General features: G+C 48.6%; 1 protein-coding gene across 2 annotated transcripts; it reads left to right on the top strand.

The window, feature by feature from the left end:
- Positions 1-217: 217 nt before the first annotated feature.
- CD8A (CD8 subunit alpha) lies at positions 218-5404 on the top strand. Of its 2 annotated transcripts, none has more exons than XM_057558461.1 (6): positions 218-324; positions 427-792; positions 1368-1478; positions 1660-1774; positions 3062-3088; positions 5241-5404. In XM_057558461.1, exons 1-6 carry the CDS (start codon positions 276-278, stop codon positions 5290-5292), a joined length of 720 nt encoding a protein of 239 aa, XP_057414444.1. In that variant the 5' UTR covers positions 218-275; the 3' UTR covers positions 5293-5404. The 2 variants fall into 2 exon arrangements, with proteins under 2 accessions (XP_057414444.1, XP_057414442.1); XM_057558459.1 differs by having other exon boundaries at positions 242-324; positions 1663-1774.
- The last annotated feature ends 8284 nt before the right edge of the window (positions 5405-13688 follow it).

A 13688-nucleotide genomic window follows, 5' to 3' on the forward strand; every position in this document is an offset into this window, starting at 1 on the left:
CCCGCGGTTCTCAACCATTCCCAGCTTCCCGTCAAGGCTGCCTCGACGGCCTCCATTCACGGACCCCAGCCCCCTCTCTGGGCTGGAAGGTGACAACCGCGAAAAGGAGGGCGACTCTCTCCTCCGCGGGACTTCACGTGACATCACATCCTCCGAACGCGAAATCGGCTCCGCGGCCGGCCGAAGGGCGCAACTTCCCCGGTCGGCGTCCCACTGGCTCCTGCGCTCCTTCGAGCTTCGAGCCGCGAGCGGAGCGGCGCCGCGGGGAGCGCGCCATGGCCTCGCCGGTGACCGCCCTGCTCCTGCCGCTGGCCCTGGTGCTCCGTGAGTTGGCGACCCCTGGGGAAGACGGGGCCGGGGCTGGCGGGGGGCGCGGGGCGCGGGGCGCGGGGCTCCCGGCTCAGCCTCACTGCCTGTGCCCCGCAGATGCCGCCGCGGTCCTCGAGTCATTCTCGTTCCGGATGTCGCCGGTGCAGGTGCAGGCTCGCCTGGGCGAGAAGGTGAAGCTGCACTGCGAGGTGCTGCAGTCCAGCATGACGTCGGGCTGCTCCTGGCTCTACCAGAAGCCCGGGGCCGCCTCCAGACCCATCTTCCTAGTGTACCTCTCCAGCACGCGGTCCAAGCCGGCCGAGGGGCTGGACACCAATTACATCTCCGGCGCCAAGGCCGAGGGCGCCAACTTCCACCTCACTCTGCACCGCTTCCGCGAGGAGGACCAAGGCTACTATTTTTGCTCGTTCATGAGCAACTCGGTTATGTACTTCAGCAATTTCGTGCCTGTCTTCTTGCCAGGTCCGGGCGCCCGGGGCGTGGCACCCCTCGGTGTGGGGTTTGGGGCTCAGTCTGAGTCCGTTTTTCACACGCTTCGAGCCTCTTAGCGCCCCTGGGGGCTACTTAGATACTGTTCCCATTTCACAGATGAGGAAACTGAGGCTAGGGGCTAGAGTGCGACTGGATAGGAACTGAAGATGGCTTTTTAGGTCCGGTTGATCTGGGCTCGAGTTCCGGGCTTGTGTGATCCTGGGCAAGTTGTACTTAAATTCTCTGAGCCTCCCTTTGCTGGTCAGTAAAATGCGGGTATCACCGCCAAGCCCACGAGGTTTCTGGTGGGGCCCTGGAGAGAGGCCGGGCGGAGGGGAGCGGGCCCTGCATTCACGTCCGAGGCGCCGGGTGCGGTTCGCGGACCAGGAGGTCCCACCCCATCTCCCCTGCCCTGAGCGCAGAGCTCCGCGCGGGCGGCGGTCTACGGCTCCTCCAGTGGAAAATCGGGAGGAGGCGCCCACTTGGCCAAGGCGCGCGGAGCGGTGGGGAGGGTTCGCGTGCACAGCTCCAGCCCGGCCCCTAACCACTCTCTGTTGCTCCCGCAGCGAAGCCCACCACGACGCCGGCGACGCCACCATCCACGCGGGCGCCCACCAAAGCGTTGCAGACTGTGTCTCCGCGCCCAGAGGTGTGCCGGCCCTCGGCGGGCAGCGCAGGTGAGGCGGGCGCGGGGAGAGCCCTCTACCTGCAGCCCTGATCCTGCAGGTAGAGCCGAGGGCAGCCCGAGTGGTGGGGAAACCGAGAGACGGAGCCGGGAGAGGGAAGTGCCCCGGCTGGCGGGGTGGGGTGAGGGATCCCGGGCCCGCTCCTAAATGTCGGTGTCTTCTGTGTCGTCAGTAGACACAAGGGGGCTGGATTTCTCCTGCGATATCTACATCTGGGCGCCCCTGGCCGGGACCTGCGCCATCCTTCTCCTGTTATTGGTCATCACGGTCATCTGCCACCGTCGTAAGTCCTAGGGAATCGCGGCAGGGAGAGTCCGCCCGACTCCCGCCCTTTGCGCGGCTTCGCTCTAGGCAGCCCTTGCCGGGAGTCGGAGTTGGAATTCCTGGGACTCCGAGCTGCTCCGCAGGGCCAGGCGCAGCCTTTGTCTTTCCTGGAGAGAGAACGCGGGAAGACCCCTTCGCGCTGCTCTTTCCGCTCTCCGGGAGGTTTTTAGGAAGACAGTGCCCCGGAGCGGCAGCAGCAGGGGTGGGGTGTTCCCTGGGCAAAGCCTGTAGCAAGCGCACAGGTCTGGGCTTATTACAAACGCCTGGGACAGGGCGCGGGGGGCGCGGGGGGGGGTGGGCTCTGTGGCCCTGGGACCTGTGCCCGGGAGGGCTGGGTCAGAACCACGACAGGCAATGGTTTATCTTTGGTCCCCCTCCTTGCGAGCCCCCCACCCCGTCTTGGATCCCACACAGGTGATTGTACTAACCCACGTTCACCCACATCTGTATTTGCAATGTTTTTTATTTAACATCTTTATTGGAGTATAATTGCTTTACAATGGTGTGTTAGTTTCTGCTGTATAACAAAGTGAATTAGCTATACATATACATATATCCCCATATCTCCTCCCTCTTGCGTCTCCCTCCCACCCTCCCTATCCCATCCCTCTAGGTGGTCACAAAGCACCGAGCTGATCTCCCTGGGCTATGTGGCTGCTTCCCACTAGCTATCGATTTTACATTTGGTAGTGTGTATATGCAATGTTTTTAAAATTGATACAAAGAGGGATAGGAACGAAGCCCTCACCTGGACTCTCATGAGTGATAATCTTACTTACTGTATAGCACAGGGAACTATGTTTTTGTAATAACCTATAATGGAAAAGAATCTGAAAAAATATATACATATTATTTGTATAACTGAATCACTTTGCCGTACAGCTGAAACTAACACCATATTGTAAACTGTCTACAATTTTTAAAATTTTTAATAATAACTATTAAAACCATAAAATATAAATATTATATCATGCTTTCTTTACAGCTTATTTCTTTATAATATAAATTAATCTTCACAGTGTCAATCATCATTATGCACTAATGTCATTTTACAAGTTTATTATGTCTTTTTTATAATGTCAATGTAGTTATTGTTTGCTTTAAATAAAATAGTCATAGCCACACTAGAAAAAAAAAAAAAAGAGTTATAATCCTAAATAAATAGGAAAAGTGAAGGAGAAACCATATTTGGGAACTATTCGTCGTGATGGGGCAGTCACTTTATCCCTTCTTTTTACTTATCCAGGGAGCCGAAGACGCGTCTGCAAATGTCCCAGGTGAGTCTCTTATAACCTCTGGGCCTGCTAACCCCAGGCAGCCCTGGACACAGGTCCTGGCTCCCCAAGCAGCAGATGGTGGGAACCTTTCCCAGAGAGAGGCCATGGCAGTGGAGTCCTGGGGGCCAGGGAGTCAGCATAGTGCCTGAACAAAGAGAGGCAGAAGGCTGACATTGGGGAGAAAATGGAGGCCCAGGTTGGGCTTAGGGGAAGAGAAGTGTGACTTCAGGAAATGTCTGTCTTATTTGGCCTAGTATCAAAAAGCCCATCTGAAGAATTCCCCCAATTAATCCTAGCTCCTCCGAAGACCTGAGGTCTATTTATCTGGATGATTCCAGCTGGGTCTTGTAGTTTTCTTAAGAAAACTTATTTTTTCCTATTGGCTTGGTCTAGACTTTTTTGAGAGACGGCCAGTTTTATCACCTGAACCAAATAAAGAATGGCCTCAGTTCCTAATTTCCCTGTGGCAATTCGGGGCCTTGATTTGCTGCCAAGGACTGGAGCGGGAAGAAAGGAGGACCAGGGGTAGGGGCAATTAGCTATCTGGCAGTTCGACTCCCTTACCCAGTTCCAGCCCATGATCTTTCTGAAGCGATTAGGAAAAAACAAAAACCAAAAACAGTGTCTGGAAGAGAGGCCTCAGTCTCCTCTCTCCTTCGAGCTTCGGCCAGGCAGCCCTGTGCTAACATCCTGCAAGCGCCCACTCTAGCCCAGCTCTGTGGTGGGAGTTATACCCAGGGTCTTCCTTACCCTCACAGCAACGCCATGGGGGAAACACCGTGGTACCATCTCACAGATCACTGGCTCAGAGATCAGGAAACCTACCCAAGGTGGCAGAGATATGCTTACCCTCCAATTATCAATAATATTGAATAATAACAACCATTTGATGAAAGCCTAAAGTGTACCAGTGCCATATATATATATATATATATATATAAAGTTTCAAGTTTCATAACAACCTTTAAAATAGTTACTGTGACCACCATTTTACAGACGAGGAGACTGAGGCTTAACACATTTAGTGACTTGTCCAAGGCCATACTGCTAGCAAGTAGCAGAGCTGCAACTGCTATTCAAAGCCCAGGCTCCTCTCTGTGGCTGGGGGCCGGGGCAGAGGGCATTAACGATAACCAACTATATTCACCAGTTCCTTTCGGTAGGTGAAAATGTTTCAAGTTTTATGCCTGGGGTTCGCATTTCACACTCCTTGATATTTCTCTGCAGGAACCCAAATTCACTGTCTTATACATCATTATTTTTAACAGTGGAAATGTAATGAATTTCCAATGCATATACTAGAGGTGATATACCAAGGGGATAAAGACTCTTTAAAAGCAGAGAAGGATTTTTAGCAATTTCAATATTCAGGGTACAGTTGGGAGCTTTTGGAGGAGAATCGTCCCTTATCTCTATCTTTTCTGAAAATTCTCATTTTGAAATGAGCAACTGAGAATAAAACTCTGCCCTGAAATACAAAGCTATGCAGATTAAAAATATGAGGAACTCACGCATGAGTTAATAAACTCAGTGATGACCAAGGGCAGCTCAGCTTCAACACAGAGGTTTTGGAGGATGGTGTGTGTAGACATGACACTCACGATGAATCAGCCCATTTAGAAGGTGCCAGCCCAGTCCTGAATTAACACATTTTTAGTGCAGCATCAAATTTGGGTTGTCAAAGGGACTTTCAGGTAAAGTAGCTCTGCTTGGTTGATGGTGGTGGTTCTTTCACATCCTCCCCTATCACTGTGATCCTCCTGAGGGCTGAGAATCAAGTCAGATGATGGCTTGGTTATCAGCCTGCTTCTCTCACCTCCATGGGGACCTTGACAAAGTCTCTAAGAAGCTAGGCTAACTGGCTTCAGATCCTGGCTCCACCACCTCCTAGTTATGTGACCTTGGGCACGTTCTCTAACTTCTCATCCCCAGTGGCTACCCCTCAGGTTGCCGTGAGGATTAAACAAGATGGCACAAGGAAAGCTCTTGGCAGGGTTGCTGAGGTCATTCACCCAGTGCTGGTGCCGCAGGGACAAGTCCTCAGACCCCCATGAAGGCTGGGAGGTTGGTGAGGGGTGGGTAGACACGGGTGAATGCTGCATCGCATTGCAGGGGCTCTTGCTGCAGTGATGGTCACCTGCCTCTCTTCCAGGCCTGTGGTCAGACAGGGAGGCAAGCCCAGCCCTTCAGAGAGATGCACCTAGCATGGCGATGGGCCCCGCGTGACAGCCACTACAAGACTTCAAACTGAGAACCCTCCTGACGGGGAGAGCAAGAGTCCTTCCCTTTCGGTTTCTCCAGCCTTCCTTCCTTCCACATGTATTCATTCTCATTATTATTGTTTTCCTGGGGGTGGGGTGGGAAGGGTTAACTTTTTCTTTACGTGTTTACTTTAATTGACACAAAACGAGACTCTACCGTGTCTACGGTACACCGCAAGGGTTATAATACCGTTGCGCTCCCATATTGGGGTAAAGGGGAGGTAGGCCAGAGCTATACCGCAAGCTGTGTTCTCAGAACAAGGCTGTGAGGGCTGGCAGGGGCCTCGGCACCCACTCAGCCCCAACCTCTTCCCCAGCCATTTACAAAGGAGGAGGCTGAAGCCCAGAGATGGGGGGCAGCTGGACCAGAGTCCCAGCAGGGCTCAGGGCTCAACCTCCACATGGTTCAGATCTCTCTTCTGGAGGCCTCTGTCTCAACATGGGGAGCTGTGTCTCAAGCCTCAAGAGAACGAGTGATTTTTTGAGCACCTGTGATAGACCCATTACTGCGCCCAGAGCCCCAAGGAGGTAATGAAATAAGACAAGAGGACTTGACAGAGTTCTATGATGTAGCTGAACAGGATCAGACTTTTTAATAATCAAGCGTGAAACAATACAGGTAGCAGGAATTCCTCAAATAAAGTGGAAGGGGTGAACTGAATCCTGGAAAATGAAGAACTAGACCTCTGAAGAAAACCTCTGTGAAATCCCAAAGTCGAGGCAGGATGGTTCCCCCAGCCCTTGCGTTGCAGAGGGACCCATGAAAGAGGAGAAGCTGCCCTTTGCAAACAAGATTTGAACATCAGGAAAGCTGAAGGGAAGTCAGCTCTCTCTGAACTTGAGATTTTGTATTTGAACATGCTCCTGGGATCGTCGGTGAGTTTTTACAGTTTGTAAAGGCAGAATTGTGACAGCAGCTGGTACAGGCCCTGGCCTCCCCCAGACCAGCAGATGTGGGAACGTACCAGACAGACTCTGGCGAGGAAGCTAAGAGCCCAAACTGCAGCCCTACACACGCATTTCCTCTCTTACCGCGTTGTAGAAGAAATGCATGCTCATTGGAAGAAAACACTTAAAAGATAAGGTAATAAGAATCACCCATAATTCTTTACCTCAGGAATAATCCATTGTTAATATTACGGTGTACATTCTTCCTGATTATTTTCTATGCATATATATAAAATGTATACTTTTAAAAAATGGGATTGCACTATGCTTTTATAAGTGGCTTTAATAAACAAACATTTATGGCAAAATCTTTTTTTATTACTTGGCTGCATCGGGTCTTAGTTGCGGCACATGAGATCTTCGTTGCGGCATGCAGGATCTTTCGTTGCGGCATGCGGGCTTCTCTCTAGTTGCAGCACGAGGGCTCTAGAGCGTGCGGGCTCAGTAGTTGTGGTGCACAGGCTTAGCTGCCCCATGGCATGCGGAATGCTAGTTCCCCGACCAGGGATTGAACCCACGTCCCCTGCATTGGAAGGCGGATTCTTAACCACTGGACCACCAGGGAAGTCCTATGGCATACTTCATAATAGCAAAATCTCATTCCATTTTTGGTTGTGCCATCGTTTAACTATGACTTGACATTTAATTGTTTTCAGTTTTCCACCACTATAATAACAAACACTACTAAAATGTTGCACACATCTTTAGGAGGAATACCTAAAATTATTGGGTCACTGCCCACTTTCACCTTGGACCCCCCCCCATTTTCACATCAATTGAAATGGGTTCATCTCTTCTTGTATCATCTTCCTTCCTTTTGTTCTTTCTTGGCAACAGATGAGCTGATACTCCTCTCATAATAAATCACAAAATCTTCGTGTCTGTTGTTCAGGTAAAATATACATACTGAAAAGTGCACAAGTCGTAAGCATACAGCTCCAAGTCGCTATTAAATGAACACTCGCATACCCAGCACCAGGGCAGAAATAGAGCTTTCCCTGCCTCCCAGAAACTGCCTTCCACAGCCTTAATTTTTAAAAACAGTCTACTTTTAGAGAACAAAATTCTAGAGGAAAAAGTATCCCGAGTGTGGGAAAGCAGAAATGAAAGCTGAGACAGTTCCTTTGAGACAAAATCTGGTTCTTGACCCCTCCTCCTGAACATACCAAGCTAACCAGACCAGGGTTGGGGGGAGACACCCCAGGGACTGAGGCCCAGCTTGGAGCAGGTGCCAGGCTCTGGGGCTGTCTCTGGGTTCCCTGAAAGAGGTGAGGAGAGAAGCATCCCACAAAGGGCACTCCTCTCCTCACGGGAGAAACTTGTAAGGATGGCTGTCCTCATGGGACTAACCGGAGAGGATGGCCGTGGAGCACCAATGTCAGAGAATCTGAGCCAGGGCGAAGGGACAGGAAAAGAGCATTTCCTCTCCAACCTGCAGCTCAGGTGTAAGCGGCCGGTGAGCCATGCTAGGGAGGCTCCAGAGAGGGTTAAATATAATACTTACTGATCTTTTTCATACCCCCTACAAAAGGGTTTCACTTACCACAAATAATATGGTAAACAACAACTTGGAGATTAAAAACATCAACGTAGGAAAAAAGCATTCATTAGAGTTGGCCCTCGAGACCAGGAAGAAAATAGAATGCCAGTCTGCAGACCACGAGGCCTAAAGCATGCTAGGGGTGGGGGCTGCGAATCTAGGCTCAGGGCTCTCCGGAGACCACAGACATCCAGTCTGCCTGTTCTACACGTGCGGGAGGAACACCCACAGTTCAAAGCCGAAGGCCTCAGGTCCAACCGTCGTATTTTACTTGCCAATCTCTAGCCTGAAGCTCTGGTTTTACAAATTCTCCTATGTGAAAGATGCCCACAACACATTTTTGGACCCTAAAAAACAGAAACTAGAGAAATGACTTCTGTACTAGGCAGTACACTTGTTTATCAGCTGGCCAGAATCCAGCCTCAGTGTGGTTCATTAAACAAACATGCATTCTCTTAACAAAGTGTATCCTATTTGTGGAAGAAAAAAACAGAGAAATTGGTGGTTTCTTTCTCCAGCTTTTAAACTGTTAACTGTTTTTAAGAGAGCCCACCATATGCTTGGAAATCCCCCATGACTCTTCAATAAGTGGGTCAGGGAGAAGGCTCTTTTTTTTTTTTTTTTTTTTTTCTTTAACCAGCAAGAAGCTGCCCCTCCCTTCTGCCCTGGGCCTGTATACAAATCCTTCCTGCACATGATTTTACAACAGGTAGGGACAGGCACCCCTTAACCTGCTCTGAAAAGCAGGTTTGAGCAATGCCTCTCCACCAAAGGGAGCTGCAGGAGGTCGCCACGATAACCTTAAATTAGGTTACATGCAGAGGCTCTGAAAGCAGCTCCCTGGCTCTGCTACTTATTAACTGTGTGTTCTCCAGCAAATGACAACGTCTCAATACCTCAGTTTCCCCACTTGTAAAATGAGGGTAACAATAGTCCCCATCTCAAAAGGTTCTTGGCAAGAATACACATGTTTATATGTATTTTCCAAGTGCCTAGAACAGCTCCTGGAACATAGTAACAAATGTATACTGAAAAAATGAACTTGTACCGAATTTCTCAAAACTACTGTTGTGGGCTTCCCTGGTGGCGCAGTGGTTGAGAATCTGCCTGCCAATGCAGGGGACGCGGGTTCGAGCCCTGGTCTGGGAAGATCCCACATGCCGCGGAGCAACTAGGCCCGTGAGCCACAATTACTGAGCCTGCACGTCTGGAGCCTGTGCTCGGCAACGAGAGGCCGCGATAGTGAGAGGCCCGCGCACCGCGATGAAGAGTGGCCCCCACACCGCGATGAAGAGTGGCCCCCACTTGCCACAACTAGAGAAAGCCCTCGCACAGAAACGAAGACCCAACAAAGCCATACATACATACATACATACATACATACATAAAAAGAATGTAAGCAGACAATAGCATTAAAAAAAAAACCAAACTACTGTTGTACCAATTACACTCTGAATGCAGCCACTCGTGTCTGATTCTTCCAAATTCTATTGTGAAAAGGGGTACACAATAGTCATTCCTGATGGATCCATGGGCTAGTATACCCAGGGATCTCCGCCCCTGTGTGCGGAAGACAGCCCTTCATACACATCTCACAAGAGCTCAGTCCCAGACGGACGTGGCCTCTGCACGGTGTGATGTGAAGCTCCCTTCAGCCTGGCATCCTGAGTGCCACCACCCTCCCTGTGCTGGTGGGGGCTGTGCCTGTCCACTGCACAGGAGAGTCTTACCATCCTTAGAACACTTGGCTGAGGCCAGCAGAGTGGGAAAAGGATGTGTCCGACCGTTGGTCATCTCAGCACCTACTGAAGGCCCCGTCCCTGCAGGCCTATCTCACCTTTGCATGCCAGTTACAAATTCCCCTTGTCTGCTCTCTCTGAGCTGGCTGTGACCCGCATATGTCATCAGTCTTATGTTTCATTGACTTAACGAAATAATAGCTACCAGTTACTCAGCACTCACCACGGGCCAGGTATCTCATTTAGGCCTCATCAAAACCATGAGGTAGGAACTTTTATTCTACTTTACAGGTGAGTAAACTAAGGCATAGATAGGAAGTTTCTATCACTTGCCCAAGATTCTACAACTAGAATCTGGTGGGATTGGGATTTGAACTCAGGTCTAATCCCATAGCCCAAACTCTTAACTGCTTTGCTATATTGAATATTTTACAGTCTGTTTCTATTTTAAAATTAGGCAAATACAGGCAAACCTCAGAAATATTGTGGGTTCGGTTCTAGACCACTGCAATAAAGCAAGTATCACAATAAAGCAAATCACTCGAATTTTCTGGTTTCCCAGTGCATATAAAAGTTATGTTTATACTATACTGTAGTCTATTAAGTGTACAATAGCTTTATGTCTAAAAAAATGCACATACCTTAATTGTAAAAACTTTATGGCTAAAAAGTATTAACCATCATCTGAGCCCTCAGCAAGTCGTAGCAGTAACATCAAAGATTACTGATCACAGATCACCGTAACACATAAAATAGTGAAAAAGTTTGAAATATTGCTAGCGTTACCAAAATGTGACAGAGACATGAAGTAAGCAAATGTTGTTGGCAAAATAGCACCAATAGATTTGCTCAACGCAGAGTTGTCACAAACCTTCAATTTGTAAAAAACACAATCTCTGTGAAGCCCAATAAATTGAAGTGCAATAAAACAAGGTCTGCCTGTAGAGCACTTAAAAATTCTCTAAAAGTCTAAAAGCATCTCAAAACCAAATGTACTTTTTTTTACCTATGCAGCCCAAGGTAGAGAACAAAGGTCACCACCTGCTCTGAAATTCAACAAATGGGAAGAATATTCTAGAACAAGCGTAGAACAGGGGTTCTGTCGGAAGTTAGGGCGAGGTTGCTGCTTCTGAATACCACCAGGGGCCAAGAAATGCAGCTCGAGGAGACGTACTGTCAGTGAAAAGCACTGACAGCTAACTCCTCATTTGTCCAGTATCTCAGGGCAGGTGAAAGCATTGACCACTGGTGCTGATGACTTAATTCCATTCTGTGAATCAAATTTCACCTGTTTCCTGGCTGAAATACATGGTTAAGTGTGGCAGAGACTGCAGGTTGCTCTCCTAACAACCATTCTCCCCTTCTTCCTTCCGAACAGAACTTTCATTTTATTATAGGCGGCGATGTGCCAGGCTCAAAGACTACATTTCCCAGACTTCCTTGCAGCCAAACGTGGCTCGTAAGCCGCTGGGTAGAGCTTCCGGGGAAGACTTCAAAGGGGCTAACTCAGCTGGAAGCTTGTTCTTTCCCCACTCCTTTCCTCCTCCTTCCTGCCTGGAACACAGATATGATCAGAGGTGAAACTGAGGCCACACGTCAAGGCTGTGGAGCAGAATGACAGGAGCCTGGGTCCCCTGATAGCATGAAGCCACCACACATACCCCAGACTGCCTACAGCACACGTGGGGCTAACTGATACACACTAGCACAGACACGGGCCCTCAGCCCGAATTTCCAGAACCACCTCTCAAAGCTTTCACGACAATGTAATAATTTCCTGTGAAATTCCTCTGTAGGGCTGATTAGCTCACTTAATCTAAAATAACTAAAAGCAACAGTCTTGTGTTAAGAATGAAAGGAAACCTAAAATGCATTTCTAACCTGATCAAAAGGGGAAAGCTCCCAAAACAGTCTTGAACGCTAACAAATAACGTGTTTCCTTTCAAGGTACATCTTTGCTTCAGAGGGGAAAGGACACCAAAGCCGTTCATTTGAAGGGCAGCACTTGCTCTGTGGCTGAATGCAGTCTTCAAACGGAGTAAAAAGACCAGTCCCAACGGGAGATTGGCATATCATTACACAACCCCCATAGTGTAGGGGGCCAGTATAAGTAAGCAGAGTGTGGAGAAGTTAGAAACTCACCTAGAAACTGGAGACAATAGAAAGAAATGGGAATATCTTCTAGAACACCAGAGCAAGGAGTCCCATCGCCTTGAGAGACAAGAACGCTTCAATGCCTCTGTATATTACAAAAGATTTTGGAGCACTGTGTGTGACAAAAGCATCACCTTGCTGCATTTTCATTACACTTCTCTCAGATTACCCTCACTGAGAGTAGAGACCAAGTCTGTCTTGTTCACCACTCTCCTCCCAGAACCTAGAGTGCTCAAGAAAAACTCACTCTCAGCTTCATTACCTCCTGTACTGGCCTCCCAGGGTCTAACCTCCTCCTCTCCCCAACCACCTTTCAGACCACTGTGGCCAGAGTGGACCTTAAAGACACACAGATCAGGAAATTTCCCGGCGGTCCAGTGGTTAGGACTTCACGCTTTCACTGCCAAGGACGCAGGTTCGATCCCTGGTTGGGGAACTAAGATTCCCGCAAGCTGCGGGGTGCAGCCAAAAAAAAAAAAAAAAAACCACACACACAAATCATTACATCTCTCCTTTCTCTTCTCTCCCATCATCATCCAGTAGTTAGGTCACTGGTGGGGATTAACCTCACTACAGGGTCTTCGTACTTTTCTACTTTTCTGCACCTACCAGCAGTCCATAAGCTCCTGGAGGCCCAGGAACTTGCTTCCTCCCAGTGCCTGGCGCTTAAAAAAAAAATTCCGTGTTGAATGACTGAAGGTGTCATTCCACGATATGTTAAGTACTTTCTGCATTTAACAGGCACACAACTGCTTAAGTTACTAATGGATTCTATTGCACAAGCCAGTATTTAGCTTGAAGCACTTTGCACTTTTCTAAGCTGGAAGGAAGCATAGCTAAGGAGATACAAAATTCCCTGACACACATGAGCCCTTGCTTAGGCAGTGCTTCTAATGTTCAGGAATGTTACATTTGCTAGCATGGAAGACTCATGGGAGCATCACACCCCGCTGCAAGGAAAAGGTTTTTTGGAAAAAGAAAAAACTTTCTATCATACACATTGACAGGAGATTTCAATGAAGCTTTGTGAATGGATCATTACACTGTCATCCCTTAATGCGAGGCTGGCTGGCTTGCCTAACCACCCATCCAACCATCCAACCATCCATCCATCCATCCATCCATCCATGCATCCATTCGTGCCGGGCCTCGCGGCTTCTTGGCCCTCAGCATTGAAAGCGCAGAATCCTAACCACTGGACCGCCAGGGAATTCCCAATGCAAGGCTTTTTTAAACAGTGGATCCCGACCCATTAGAGAGTCATGAAATCAATTGTCTTGATGAGCATTAACCAAATAATAAAAAATATCAGAGGGCTTCCCTGGTGGCGCAGTGGTTAAGAATCCGCCTGCCAATGCAGGGGACACGGGTTCGAGCCCTGGTCCGGGAAGATCCCACATGCCGTGGAGCAACTAAGCCCGCGAGCCACAACTACTGAGCCTGCGCTCTAGAGCCCTCGAGCTACGAATACTGAAGCCCGTGCTCTGCAGCAAGAGAAGCTACCGCAATGAGAAGCCCCCGCGCGCAGCAATGAAGACCCAACGCAGCCTAAAATAAATTAAAAAAAAAAAATCAGAGCGCACCACACATAAGCATTAAATATATAGTTCTGTAAAACTTGTTTCAGAGTTATAAACTTTCATGTGTATACAGGGTTGTATTAATTTCTTACTGAGGGCCAGAAAAAAAGTTAGGAAAGAGTGTCCTCTGGGAAATGACATTTGTGTTTGCTGGGATATTATCATCAAGTTTCTCTACTGGGAGTTGAGGGTGAGAAGCATCAAGCTGTTCATCTGAAGGTACATTTTCAGTCTTTATTCTGCCATGACAAAAATCTATTATTTTACATCTTTGGTGCTCAACCTTCCCCATTTGGAGAGGGGTGGAAAATGCATTTTGCCACGCTGTGAATACAACAAACACTCCCTCAATTACCTGGATGCCTAAAGAAATACACT

This window comes from Balaenoptera acutorostrata, chromosome 12 (genome assembly GCF_949987535.1).
Source record: "Balaenoptera acutorostrata chromosome 12, mBalAcu1.1, whole genome shotgun sequence".
NCBI classification, from domain to species: Eukaryota; Metazoa; Chordata; class Mammalia; order Artiodactyla; family Balaenopteridae; genus Balaenoptera; species Balaenoptera acutorostrata.

Bases quoted from the DNA above. Each gene is read 5' to 3' on its own strand.
- CD8A (XM_057558461.1), top strand. From the start codon at position 276: ATGGCCTCGCCGGTGACCGCCCTGCTCCTGCCGCTGGCCCTGGTGCTC. The intron at 1,479-1,659 runs GTGAGGCGGGCG...CTGTGTCGTCAG, and splicing joins GCCCTCGGCGGGCAGCGCAG to TAGACACAAGGGGGCTGGAT. The intron at 1,775-3,061 runs GTCCTAGGGAAT...TTATCCAGGGAG, and splicing joins GTCATCTGCCACCGTCGTAA to CCGAAGACGCGTCTGCAAAT.